Raw genomic sequence first — 14,471 nt, forward strand, 5'->3', positions numbered from 1 at the left:
GAGGAAATATAATAGAAGAGTCTGAGCTCTGTTACTCACTGTTGCCACTGTTATCTCCAGAATTATTTTTGTCTTTGCTGGATGAATCCTTTCCAGATTGACCTTAGTGATAAAGATTATTTTTGTTAAAACTTTTTTCTGCCTTTTATGTCAGATACAACATGACATCCTTGAGACAAATTGGTATACAGAGGAAATATAATAGAAGAGTCTGAGCTCTGTTACTCACTGTTGCCACTGTTATCTCCAGCATTATTTTTATCTTTGTTGGATGAATCCTTTCCAGATTGACCTTAGTGATAAAGGTTATTTTGGTTAAAACTTTTTTCTGCCTTTTATGTCAAATACAGCATGGCATTCTTGAGACAAATTGGTAAACAGAGAAGGAAATATAATAGAAGAGTCTGAACTATGTTACTCACTGTTGCCACTGTTATCTCCAGAATTATTTTTGTCCTTGCTGGATGAATCCTTTTCAGATTGACCTTAGTGATAAAGGTTATTTTGGTTAAAACGTTTTTCTACCTTTTATGTCAAATACAATATGGCATCCCTGAGACAAATTCGTATACAGAGGAAAATAACAGAAGAGTCTGAGCTCTGTTACTTACTGTTGCCACTGTTATCTCCAGAATTATTTTTGTCTTTGCTGGATGAATCCTTTCCAGATTGACCTTAGTGATAAAGGTTATTTTGGTTAAAACGTTTTTCTACCTTTTATGTCAAATACAACATGGCATCCTTGAGACAAATTCGTATACAGAGGAAATGTAATAGAAGAGTCTGAGCTCTGTTACTCACTGTTGCCACTGTTATCTCCGGAATTATTTTTGTCTTTGCTGGATGAATCCTTTCCAGATTGACCTAAGTGATAAAGATTATTTGGTTAAAACTTTTTTTGGCCTTTCATGTAAAATACAACTTGGCATTCTTGAGACAAATTGGGAAACAGAGAAGGAAATATAATAGAAGAGTCTGAGCTCTGTTACTCACTGTTGCCACTGTTATCCTTAGCATTATGTTTATTTTCGCTGGATGAATCCTCTGTAGATTGACCTTGGTGATGAAGATTATTTTGATTAAAACTTTTTCTGCCTTATATGTAACATACAACATTAGATCTTTTCATGCCTTTCATGTAAAATACAACTTGGCATTCTTGAGACAAATTGGGAAACTGAGAAGGAAATACAACATGACATCCTTGAGACAAATAGGTAAATAGAGGTAAAATAAAAAAAGAGTCTAAGCTCTGTTACTCACTGTTGCCACTGTTATCTCCAGAATTATTTTTGTCCTTGCTGGATGAATCCTTTCCAGATTTACCTTAGTGATAAAGATTATTTTGGTTAAAACTTTTTTCTGCCTTTTATGTCAGATACAACATGACATCCTTGAGACAAATTGGTAACTACAGGAAAAATAAAAAAAGAGTCTGAGCTCTGTTACTCACTGTTGCCACTGTTATCTCCGGAATTATTTTTGTCCTTGCTGGATGAATCCTTTCCAGAATGACCTTAGTGATAAAGATTATTTTGGTTAAAACTTTTTTCTACCTTTTATGTCAAATACAACATGGCATCCTTGAGACAAATTGGGAAACAGAGAAAAAACTATAAAAAAGAGTCTGAGTTCTGTTACTCACTGTTGCCACTGTTATCCTTAGCATTATGTTTATGTTCGCTGGATGAATCCTCTGTAGATTGACCTTGGTAAAAAATATTATTTTGGTTAAACTTTTTTCTGCCTTTCATGTAAAATACAACTTGGCATCCTTGAGACAAATTGGGAAACTGAGAAGGAAATATAATAGAGGAGTCTGAGCTTTGTTACTCACTGTTGCCACTGTTATCTTCAGAATTATTTTTGTCTTTGCTGGATGAATCCTTTCCAGATTGACCTTAGTGATAAAGATTATTTTGGTTAAAACTTTTTTCTACCTTTTATGTCAAATACAACATGGCATCCTTGAGACAAATTCGTATACAGAGGAAAATAATAGAAGAGTCTGAGCTTTGTTACTCACTGTTGCCACTGTTATCTCCAGCTTTATTTTTGTCTTTGTTTGATGAATCCTTTCCAGATTGACCTTAGTGATAAAGATTATTTTGGTTAAAACTTTTTCCTTTCTTTCATGTGAAATTTAACATGGCATCCTTGAGACAAATTGGGAAACAGAGAAAAAACTATAAAAAAGTGTCTGAGTTCTGTTACTCACTGTTGCCACTGTTATCCTTAGCATTATGTTTATTTTCGCTGGATGAATCCTCTGTGGATTGACCTTAGTGATGAAGATTATTTTGATTAAAACTTTTTCTGCCTTATATGTAACATACAACATTAGATCCTTTCATGCCTTTCATGTAAAACACAACTTGACACCCTTGACACAAATTGGGAAACTGAGAAGTAAAAATAATAGAAGAGTCTGAACTCTGTTACTCACTGTTGCCACTGTTATCTCCAGCATTATTTTTGTCTTTGCTGGATGAATCCTTTCCAGATTGACCTTAGTGATAAAGATTTTTTTGGTTAAAACTTTTTTGGCCTTTCATGTGAAATTCAACATGGCATCCTTGAGACAAATTGGGAAACAGAGAAAAAAACTATAAAAAATAGTCTGAGTTCTGTTACTCACTGTTGCCACTGTTATCCTTAGCATTATGTTTATGTTCGCTGGATGAATCCTCTGTAGATTGACCTTGGTAAAAAATATTATTTTGGTTAAACTTTTTTCTGCCTTTCATGTAAAATACAACTTGGCATCCTTGAGACAAATTGGGAAACTGAGAAGGAAATATAATAGAGGAGTCTGAGCTTTGTTACTCACTGTTGCCACTGTTATCTTCAGAATTATTTTTGTCTTTGCTGGATGAATCCTTTCCAGATTGACCTAAGTGATAAAGATTATTTTGGTTAAAACTTTTTTGGCCTTTCATGTGAAATTCAACATGGCATCCTTGAGACAAATTGGGAAACAGAGAAAAAACTATAAAAAAGAGTCTGAGTTCTGTTACTCACTGTTGCCACTGTTATCCTTAGCATTATGTTTATGTTCGCTGGATGAATCCTCTGTAGATTGACCTTGGTAAAAAATATTATTTTGGTTAAACTTTTTTCTGCCTTTCATGTAAAATACAACTTGGCATCCTTGAGACAAATTGGGAAACTGAGAAGGAAATATAATAGAGGAGTCTGAGCTTTGTTACTCACTGTTGCCACTGTTATCTTCAGAATTATTTTTGTCTTTGCTGGATGAATCCTTTCCAGATTGACCTTAGTGATAAAGATTATTTTGGTTAAAACTTTTTTCTACCTTTTATGTCAAATACAACATGGCATCCTTGAGACAAATTCGTATACAGAGGAAAATAATAGAAGAGTCTGAGCTTTGTTACTCACTGTTGCCACTGTTATCTCCAGCTTTATTTTTGTCTTTGTTTGATGAATCCTTTCCAGATTGACCTTAGTGATAAAGATTATTTTGGTTAAAACTTTTTCCTTTCTTTCATGTGAAATTTAACATGGCATCCTTGAGACAAATTGGGAAACAGAGAAAAAACTATAAAAAAGTGTCTGAGTTCTGTTACTCACTGTTGCCACTGTTATCCTTAGCATTATGTTTATTTTCGCTGGATGAATCCTCTGTAGATTGACCTTAGTGATGAAGATTATTTTGATTAAAACTTTTTCTGCCTTATATGTAACATACAGCATTAGATCCTTTCATGCCTTTCATGTAAAACACAACTTGACACCCTTGACACAAATTGGGAAACTGAGAAGTAAAAATAATAGAAGAGTCTGAACTCTGTTACTCACTGTTGCCACTGTTATCTCCAGCATTATTTTTGTCTTTGCTGGATGAATCCTTTCCAGATTGACCTTAGTGATAAAGATTTTTTTGGTTAAAACTTTTTTGGCCTTTCATGTGAAATTCAACATGGCATCCTTGAGACAAATTGGGAAACAGAGAAAAAAACTATAAAAAAGAGTCTGAGTTCTGTTACTCACTGTTGCCACTGTTATCCTTAGCATTATGTTTATGTTCGCTGGATGAATCCTCTGTAGATTGACCTTGGTAAAAAATATTATTTTGGTTAAACTTTTTTCTGCCTTTCATGTAAAATACAACTTGGCATCCTTGAGACAAATTGGGAAACTGAGAAGGAAATATAATAGAGGAGTCTGAGCTTTGTTACTCACTGTTGCCACTGTTATCTTCAGAATTATTTTTGTCTTTGCTGGATGAATCCTTTCCAGATTGACCTAAGTGATAAAGATTATTTTGGTTAAAACTTTTTTGGCCTTTCATGTGAAATTCAACATGGCATCCTTGAGACAAATTGGGAAACAGAGAAAAAACTATAAAAAAGAGTCTGAGTTCTGTTACTCACTGTTGCCACTGTTATCCTTAGCATTATGTTTATGTTCGCTGGATGAATCCTCTGTAGATTGACCTTGGTAAAAAATATTATTTTGGTTAAACTTTTTTTTGCCTTTCATGTAAAATACAACTTGGCATCCTTGAGACAAATTGGGAAACTGAGAAGGAAATATAATAGAGGAGTCTGAGCTTTGTTACTCACTGTTGCCACTGTTATCTTCAGAATTATTTTTGTCTTTGCTGGATGAATCCTTTCCAGATTGACCTAAGTGATAAAGATTATTTTGGTTAAAACTTTTTTGGCCTTTCATGTGAAATTCAACATGGCATCCTTGAGACAAATTGGGAAACAGAGAAAAAACTATAAAAAAGAGTCTGAGTTCTGTTACTCACTGTTGCCACTGTTATCCTTAGCATTATGTTTATGTTCGCTGGATGAATCCTCTGTAGATTGACCTTGGTAAAAAATATTATTTTGGTTAAACTTTTTTCTGCCTTTCATGTAAAATACAACTTGGCATCCTTGAGACAAATTGGGAAACTGAGAAGGAAATATAATAGAGGAGTCTGAGCTTTGTTACTCACTGTTGCCACTGTTATCTTCAGAATTATTTTTGTCTTTGCTGGATGAATCCTTTCCAGATTGACCTTAGTGATAAAGATTATTTTGGTTAAAACTTTTTTTGGCCTTTCATGTGAAATTCAACATGGCATCCTTGTGACAAATTGGGGAACAGAGAAGAATAAAATTGAAAAAAAGCGTCTGAGGTCTGTTACTCACATTGTCCACTCTTATCTCCAGCATTCTTATTATCTTTGGTCGATGAATTCTTTCCAGATTGACCTTGGTGATAAAGATTATATTGGTTAAAACTTTTTTGTGCCTTTCATGTGAAATACTGTACAACATGGCATCCTTGAGAAATTGTGGAACAGAGAAGGAAAATAAAAGAAGAGTCTAAGCTCGGTAACTCACTGTTGCCACTCTTATCTTCAGCATTCTTATTGTCTTTGGTGGATGAATCCTTTCCAGATTGACCTTGGTAAAAAAGATTATTGTGGTTAAACTTAATTCTGCCTTTCATGTGAAATTCAACATGGCATCCTTGAGACAAATTGGGAAACAGAGGAGGAATTATAAAAGAAGTGTCTGAGCTCTGTTACTCACATTTGCCACTCTTATCTTCATTATTCTTATTTTCTTTGCTGGATGAATCCTTTTCAGATTTACCTTGGTGATAAAGATTTGTTTTATTAAACTTTTTTCTAGTGGTGTACCGGATCGCAGTTGATCCATGAACTGACGGATCACGATACACAGTTCAGCTCGCATGCGATTCGCAGATTAACACGCAATTTTGAAAAGGGAAATTTTATAATTTGCACATGTTTCAAAGGATGGCAAATGTTAACACATTAAATGATTTTAAACAATTTAACCAAAAAAAGGCTCTAAAGTGAGCAGTTTTCTTTATGCACATGCTGTTGAATATGTCTGTTTCAACTCCAAACATGCGTGATCATCCCTATGCCCTTCAAAGATCAGAACTCTTGATGTGTAAACTTAAGAGAAAGTTGCGCTATTGTGTCTTATACTGTAAAAAATTAAAATTAAAATTGGAATTCCCCATCCGTCTGTGTGTGTGTGTGTGTGCACGTTTAAGTGTACTCAAAAGTGCATACAAGGAGAGACGTGTTTCAAAAAGCAAGCACATAGAATCTTTCTGTTCTTGACCGGACACATACAAACAAAATGATCTTTGAAATACCACAATATTTTTTTCTAATAAAAACATTCATTTATGTCTTAACTGTGTATGTATAGATTACTTACTTGTGGTGGTTGTGGTGGGGCTTGGGGTAGAGGTTGTGGTGGGGCTTGGGGTAGAAGTTGTGGTGGGGCTTGGGGCAGAGGTTGAGGTTGTGGTGGGGCTTGGGGTAGTGGTTGTGGTGGGGCTTGGTGTAGAAGTTGTGGTTGTGGTGGGGCTTGGGGTAGAGGTTGTAGTTGTAGTTGTGGTGGGGCTTGGTGTAGAAGTTGTGGTTGTGGTGGGGCTTGGGGTAGAGGTTGTGGTTGTGGTGGGGCTTGGGGTAGAAGTTGTGGTTGTGGTGGGGCTTGGTGTAGAAGTTGTGGTTGTGGTGGGGCTTGGGGTAGAGGTTGTAGTTGTTGTGGGGCTTGGTGTAGAAGTTGTGGTTGTGGTGGGGCTTGGGGTAGAGGTTGTGGTTGTGGTGGGGCTTGGGGTAGAGGTTGTGGTGGGGCTTGGGGTAGAGGTTGTGGTGGGGCTTGGTGTAGAAGTTGTGGTTGTGGCGGGGCTTGGGGTAGAGGTTGTGGTTGTGGTGGGGCTTGAGGTAGAGGTTGTGGTTGTGGTGGGGCTTGGGGTAGAAGTTGTGGTTGTGGTGGGGCTTGGGGTAGAGGTTGTGGTGGGGCGTGGGGTAGAGGTTGTGGTGGGGCTTGGTGTAGAAGTTGTGGTTGTGGTGGGGCTTGGGGTAGAGGTTGTGGTGGGGCTTGGTGTAGAAGTTGTGGTTGTGGTGGGGCTTGGGGTAGAGGTTGTGGTTGTGGTGGGGCTTGGTGTAGAAGTTGTGGTTGTGGTGGGGCTTGGGGTAGAGGTTGTGGTTGTGGTGGGGCTTGGTGTAGAAGTTGTGGTTGTGGTGGGGCTTGGTGTAGAAGTTGTGGTTGTGGTGGGGATTGGGGTAGAGGTTGTGGTTGTGGTGGGGCTTGGGGTAGATGTTGTGGTGGGGCTTGGTGTAGAAGTTGTGGTTGTGGTGGGGCTTGGGGTAGTTGTTGTGGTGGGGCTTGGGGCAGAGGTTGTGGGTGGCCTTGGGGCAGAGGTTGTGGTGGGGCTTGGGGTAGAGGTGGTGGTGGGGCTTGGGGTAGAGGTTGTGGTGGGGCTTGGGGTAGATGTTGTGGTGGGGCTTGGGGCAGAGGTTGTGGTGGTGCTTGGGGTAGATGTTGTGGTGGGGCTTGGAGCAGAGGTTGAGGTTGTGGTGGGGCTTGGGGAAGAGGTTGTGGTGGTGCTTGGAACAGAGATTGTGGTGGGGCTTGCAGCAGAGGTTGAGGTTGTGGTGGTGCTTGGAGCAGAGGTAGAGGTTGTGGTGGGGCTTGGAGCAGAAGTAGAGGTTGTGGTGGGACTTAGGGCAGAGGTTGTGGTGGGGCTTAGGGCTGAGGTTGTGGTGGTGCTTGGAGCAGAGGTTGAGGTTGTGGTGGGGCTTGGGGCAGATGTTGTGGTGGTGCTTGGAGCATAGGTTGAGGTTGTGGTGGGACTTGGGGCTGAGGTTGTGGTGGTGCTTGGACCAGAGGTTGTGGTGGTGCTTGGAGCAGAGGTTGTGGTGGTGCTTGGGGCAGAGGTTGTGGTGGGGCTTGGGGCAGAGGTTGAAGTTGTGGTGGGGCTTGGGGCAGAGGTTGAGGTTGTGGTGGGGCTTGGGGCAGAGGTTGAGGTTGTGGTGGGGCTTGGGGCAGAGGTTGTGGTGGTGCTTTCAGCAGAGGTTGAGGTTGTGGTGGGGCTTGGAGCAGAGGTAGAAGTTGTGGTGGGGCTTGGGGCAGAGGTCGTGGTTGGAACAGAGGTTGTGGTGGTGCTTGGAGCAGAGGTTGTGGGGGTGCTTGAGGCAGAGGTTGTGGTTGGGCTTAGGGCAGAGGTTGTTGTGGTGGTGCTTGCAGCAGAGGTTGAGGTTGTGGTGGGGCTTGGAGCAGAGGTTGTGGTGGTGCTTGCAGCAGAGGTTGAGGTTGTGGTGGGGCTTGGGGCAGAGGTTGTGGTGGTGCTTGGACCAGAGGTTGTGGTGCGGCTGGTTTTTTCTTCGCCAGGGGAAGGTTCACCTTCATCAATAGATTACTTATATTAAACTTTTATCTGCATTTCATGTTAAATATAAATAAAAAGCTGAGCTCTTTTACTTACTGCTGTCAGTTTTATCTTCACTGGATGAATCCTTACTAGATTGACCTTTGTAAAATAAATGATCGTGATTAAACTTTTTGTGTGAAATATAACATGGCAACATGGCAGACTTGGTGAACAGAGGAGGGAATATAAAAGAGTAGGCTAAGCTCTGTTACTCACTGCTATGACTGTGACTCTCAACACTTGTTGTGTCTTCACTGGATGAATCCAATTTACATTCACCTTTTCAAAACAGAAGATGGTAATTAACCTTTGAGGTGACTATCGTGTGAAAGAAAACATGGCTACATGACATACCCAAGACACAGAAAGAGCAGGAAATATGAAACTTACATTCGACAATGGTTTCTTCACTACTCGTTGTGTCTTCACTGGATGAATCCTTACTAGATTGATCTTGGTGAAATAGAAATAGACCATTGAGATTAAACTTTAATCTGCATATTATGTAAAAAACACAGCATCCTGAAGATAGAGAGAGAAAAACAAGAGGAAATCATCTGAAAGAAAAGGCACCCCTCTTCAACTCACCTTTATCCTTATGATGTCGATGTCCATTTGTTTTATGTTTCCTAGATGAATCTTTGTGTGAGTGACCTTGGTGAAAAAGATTATTGTGATTATAATTTAGTTTACAACTTCACATTTCTCGTGAAATACAACATGGCAATATGGCATTCTTAAACACGGCATCTTGAAGATAGAAAAAAAGAAGAAAAGGCACCCCTCTTCAACTCACCTTTATCCTTATGATGTTGATGTCCATTGGTTTTATGTTTCCTAGATGAATGTTTGTGAGAGTGACCTTGGTGGAAAAGATTATTGTGATTAGAATTTAGTTTCTTGTAAAATATAAAATTGTAACATAACACTCTTTAAGGAATATTTCACCCAAGTTGTGGTATCCTTATAAAATAGCATAAAATCCCATTTACTTTCATTTTCATGGTTGATGGTGGAACTGTCTGAGAAACAGTATGGTCGGCCGCATCTCTCAGTGTAGTTAAAAAAACAACTAAAGACAGCTCAGTCACATGTTGAATGCTCACTCTATTAAGAATAATATATTTAACAATAAAGATAATAATAAGCTTCTTTTAATTTCCTTTATTTAACTTTGATGTTTTTGTAGCACCTCACATATTGTTGCCCTCTAAAATGAATAGGTTCACTGTGTTTCTAACTGTTATAAGTTGCTTTGAATAAAATCATTTACTAAAGAGCTGAATTGAAATGTAATAAAAGAAAGTAAGTCATTTGGCATGGCTAGTTATGAGAGAAGTGTCATATTTTGGTAAATTATGATTAAAGGCACAGATATATGAGGGAATTAGAAAGAAAAGGCTCAATTTTTTATTGTGTCGTAGGATGTTTAGAATTCGCTTTGTCTTTCCTGGACAAATCTTTATTAGACTGACTTTGGTAAAACAGATTATTGTGATTAAACATTCTGTCTGCATTTCTTGTGAAATACAACATGGCAACATTGCATTCTTAAGACTTAATGAGAACAGCGGAGTGAACATAAAAGGAAAAGTTCAGCTCTGTTACTCACTGCTGTCAGAGTGATCATCCGAACTTGTTTTGTCTTCACTGGATGAATCCTTTCGACATTGACCTTTGTAAAATAAATGATTGTTATTAAACATTTATCAGCATTTTTTTTGTGTGAAATATATCATGTCAACATGGCATCTTTAACTCTCCCTGTCACAAGTTATCTCGTCAATTAAGAGAAAACATTTCCTCTGCCAATGATGCTTCCCTGACGAGTTTTTATGGTTATCTTTAATTCCACTATTATCTACTAGGTGGCACTCTTACCCAATTCATAAAAAAATGAAGCATCAGATCATTCTACTACATTGTAAACTCTGTGTATGTTTTGATTTTTGTTCTGAATCTGATGTCTAACAAAGTTCTTTACAAAAATGCAATTATTTCAGCTTTTTGCTCAAAATTTTGTATTAAATATAAAAATGAAGATAGGATAAAACTTTTTTCCTGTTTTGTTTGTCTATTTGTTTGTTTAAAAACAAAGGGTCTGTTCTTTTATTTTAAATATATTGTATGTTTATATATTTCTAGAAGATAATTTTCCTGTAAGACATTTTTTTATTGTAGTGAAAATCACAAAAAATGCAGGCGGGCAACTATTTTAAAAAGGCTGGCAGGGATTAAATTAAAGGAATTGTATAAACGATTTTTAATGTACTGAATCATGAAAAATACAACAATATATTTATACATATATCACTCCAATTTTAGCATCCCTTTACTGGCTTCCAGTACAGCTCAGGATCAATTTTTAAATTGCTGGTCTTGTATACAAGGCTTTGTCTGGCAAAGCACCAACATTTTGTACAGTAGTGTAATTTGACAGCTCGGTTGCCACAATTGCTTAAATAAGACTGCATTGGACCATAGAAGCAACCTCTGGGAGATGCAACCTCCGTAATGAGCCACAGATTGAGTTATAAATATACACAAGAGCGGGTTTGTTATCAACAAAAACATTTCAAACTTAATGTTACATACAGATCCTTTAAGACTTGGTGAAAAACGAAAGGGTGAATATGAAAGGAAAAGTTCAGCTCTGTTACTCACTGCTGTCAGAGTTATCATCAGAACTTGTGTTGTCTTCACTGGATGAATCCTTACTAGATTGACCTTTGTGAAAAAAATTATTGTGATTAAACTTTTTTTTGCATTTTTTGTGTGAAATAAACATGGCAACATAATATAATAACATGCGGGAAACAGATCTAATTCAATAAACATCCATAATTCATAAAAATAGACAAGATCTAGACCACTATAACCTATCCAAAAATGTTTGCAATACTTTAAGATTAGTGAGGAGTGTAAGACTTTCCTGTTTTCAAATATGGTTTTAATGAATGAAAAATATACAAATAAAGTGAGAACATATGAATTATAGCTCAGACAAAATCATATTGGCTCTGTTCTGGGAGTGCAGTGCCCCCCCCCATACCCCCCTAAATTCCGCCTATGTATTTTCTGAATAAATTGTAATAAGATTGACCTTGTTTAAATAGATTAAACAAATTACGTAAGCATCCTGAAGACACACCGATAGACAGAGAATGTAACATGAAAGAAAAGTTGAAGCTGTGTTACCACTGTCAATGAGATGAGTGCTTCTTCTGTCTTTTTTTGATGATTCCTCATGGGATTCATCTACAGACATCTCATATTTTATCCGAACCTTTCCCTCGCTCAAACTGGACACCAGAAGAACTAGAGTCAATAGTACCAGCATCTTCACAGGAATATTCGCCATTTCTCCTCAATACCTGTAAATAAGGACAAAAAAATGATAAAGTTTAAACTTTTTTGTCTAAGATACAAGACAGAAATAATCAGTATTCAATCAGTATTTGACCACCATTTGGCTTTAAAACCTTTGTACACCTGCACAGTCTTTAAGGTAGCCTTACATGTTGTTCCAAGCATCTTAGAGACGTTGTGTCAGTTATTCAGGATGTCTTTGTTATTTCTCTCTCTCGTATAATTCTAGTCTGACTTAAAGGTGGTAAGTCATATATTTGTTGCAGGACTCCTTGTTCATACAAAATCTAAATCTAATACAACCATTATTGTAAAGTGGAACCGCCAAATATATAACCAATATTTTAAAACACATTTTTACCCACTCACTCTTTAATCTTGCATACATTTTTGGCCAATATCCTGTATTGATGAGAACGTTAAACCACTCTGTGCTATCAGCGATGAAAAAAAATCCAATGATAGATCAAGGAAATCATTGAAGCACTGATGAAATCCATTGACATGACGAATGACCAATGAAAGCAAACCCCAAAAATTACCTCCAAAAGCTACTGTATGCATGATGGGTGCATCACTTCATGATTTCTCTAGTGAACCTAACACGTACATCGCTTTGGAATAGGATCAGTTTGGCCTTACAAAGCCACATGACCTTTTCCATTGCTTCCATTGCCTTTTCCCATGATGTGTCAGATTAACCAGACTAACAAGTGACTTTTTGTGTGGAAACACACCAGTTTAGTACCAATCCTGTTTAGATCTCATCACACTGTGAAACCGGTGAATACTGCACAACCAATTCCCTTTTCTTTTGAATCTTATTTTCCTTAGTAATCCAACAATGAATATTGCATGTGCATGTAGCTGGACCTCAACAATGAAGGATTCTTAGAGGAAATTAAAAACATTTTAAATGTGTAAACAAACATTGCATTGATTAACTTTTTTCTATAAAATCTATAAGCCATTTTACAAATAACTAAATTCAAATGAAAAAAAAGAATAACACATAAAAATAAAAAAAAAGAGAGAGATTGTTATTCCAAAAATAATATAAATTGCAATATAATATTTTGATCAATTTACACCACAATGACCAAAAAGACATCTAATTTAACAAAAATAAAAGTCAGAAGTGTATTATAATGAATCTTACCAGAAGCTCTGTTGTTGGAGAAACAGATGCGACTTTACTGCTCTTTGTATTGCAACCCATCATTTTTATATTCATAACAATAACCTCCACCTCCAGCCACACCTATTCTATTGGTACAACCCACCATTATTGATATTTTTTCATAATCGACAGGTGCCATGTGACAAAAAATGGACTCTCCCTTTTTTGGTTCCTCCTCTTCTTTTTTCATCACCTCTCTAATTGTTTAAGTCATTTCTGTATAGCTGATCAAGCAGGTTTTATCGCAAATTGCTTTGAACTCAGATTAAGATGGGGCATCCACATTTAGCATACCATTCAAATAGCCCCACTGCTTAACCTCTAGTCTGCATCACTTAAGTTATTATACCAGAATGTAGAAGTCATTATCTAAGATGTGCCTAACACAAATAAAATATAGATTTAACCATAGTTTTTATTAATATAGTATCCAGAAACTGGCCATGATCTCATGACACTAACCGGAGTTAAACTATAATATTTCTAGTTAACGTTTCTAAGTCTATTTAGCAGGATTCATACTCCCTAAAAATGTGTTACTTAAAACAGCGGCGGTAGTAAGTTGTTTTATGTTATTTTTACTGTGTATTCTTCCTCTTTAAAGTTTGATTACCATCATTTTCCTCAGGACTCATATTTTGACGACATTCGCGTGCATACACGCGCTAGCCGTGTTGCTTTTAGTATGCAAGAATATAGTGTTACTGACACACTCGGGATATTTCGATTAATTTTAAGTTTATTCGTTTAAAATTCATCATTTCTGATTCTCATGCACCGCCTCGTGCCCTGAAGCACATATTGCAAAAAATTCATAATTACATAATTGCATAATGAGACCCCATGACTGAAAAACTGGAATCAGCGTAATGCAGGTAAATCTATAATTGTGTCGCAGATGCACATTGTATAGAAAAAAAATGAAAGATAGTTATCAATGTAATTATCACTGACAATTTTTAGCTACTAGTACTTAGTTTATAGTTTGTAAAGTTCATAATTACGAAGTCACAAATAATAAAGTTATAGTAAAAAGTTACTAAGATGAGATTTCAGATCAAAAGGCAAGTTTCTTACATAAGATAAGTCATTTTCTGTGATCATCTCTGTCATGTTTTCCTTATTATTATTCATTATTATAACATTTTGTATTACAGGAAGCCCACAAAACACATCCATATCCAAGTAGATGTATAACTTTATGGATTAATAACACTTATACCAAGGGGCTGTTGAATGCTTTATTCTGATTGGTTGAGAAATGTTCCGTGGGTATGCATTATTTTTTGATAACCGCACACCTAACTTGTCAAATGTCTTAAAATAGGCACCAGAGCAATGTTTGTGTTAAACCATGGTATAAGAGGACTGCTTCGTGTCGTGCCGCATTACCACCTTGGGTGTGCTTTATTTTCTTATATAATTATAATTCAATTATTCCTTACTTATTTATGCCTTTGTGCACATTTGTAATTTTTGTAATAAATTAGGAAGTGACTTTTGTAACTATAAGGCATAGGCTATAGCTGTTAAACTATATGCAAAGTTTGGTATGAACCCTACATGAAATTGGAATACAGAAAACAAAAATAGATAAATAGAACGTATTAGACGCTAATTAAAATGAAAGATACTAATTTGTATGTTTAAAAATCTTTCTTGTCTATGACGTAAAATGGATAAAGTATAATTAAGACTG

The 14,471-nt window shown here is 36.9% G+C and overlaps 1 protein-coding gene across 1 annotated transcript in view; it reads right to left on the bottom strand.

Moving 5' to 3' along the window:
• Positions 1-9,929, bottom strand: part of LOC135786260 (uncharacterized) — a 31,446-nt gene extending 21,517 nt beyond the window's left edge. Inside the window, exons 1-10 of the mRNA XM_073814592.1 lie at positions 9,836-9,929; positions 9,020-9,085; positions 8,812-8,877; positions 8,614-8,676; positions 8,440-8,502; positions 8,278-8,322; positions 6,222-8,195; positions 5,556-5,618; positions 5,364-5,426; positions 5,169-5,231 (exon numbers count right to left, since the gene is read on the bottom strand). Coding sequence (XP_073670693.1) covers positions 5,169-5,231; positions 5,364-5,426; positions 5,556-5,618; positions 6,222-8,195; positions 8,278-8,322; positions 8,440-8,502; positions 8,614-8,676; positions 8,812-8,877; positions 9,020-9,085; positions 9,836-9,929 — 2,560 coding nt within the window. The remainder of the gene's footprint in view (positions 1-5,168; positions 5,232-5,363; positions 5,427-5,555; positions 5,619-6,221; positions 8,196-8,277; positions 8,323-8,439; positions 8,503-8,613; positions 8,677-8,811; positions 8,878-9,019; positions 9,086-9,835) is intronic.
• Between the last annotated feature and the right edge of the window lie 4,542 nt (positions 9,930-14,471).

The sequence above is a fragment of the Paramisgurnus dabryanus genome, chromosome 4 (genome assembly GCF_030506205.2).
Source record: "Paramisgurnus dabryanus chromosome 4, PD_genome_1.1, whole genome shotgun sequence".
Classification (NCBI taxonomy): Eukaryota; Metazoa; Chordata; class Actinopteri; order Cypriniformes; family Cobitidae; genus Paramisgurnus; species Paramisgurnus dabryanus.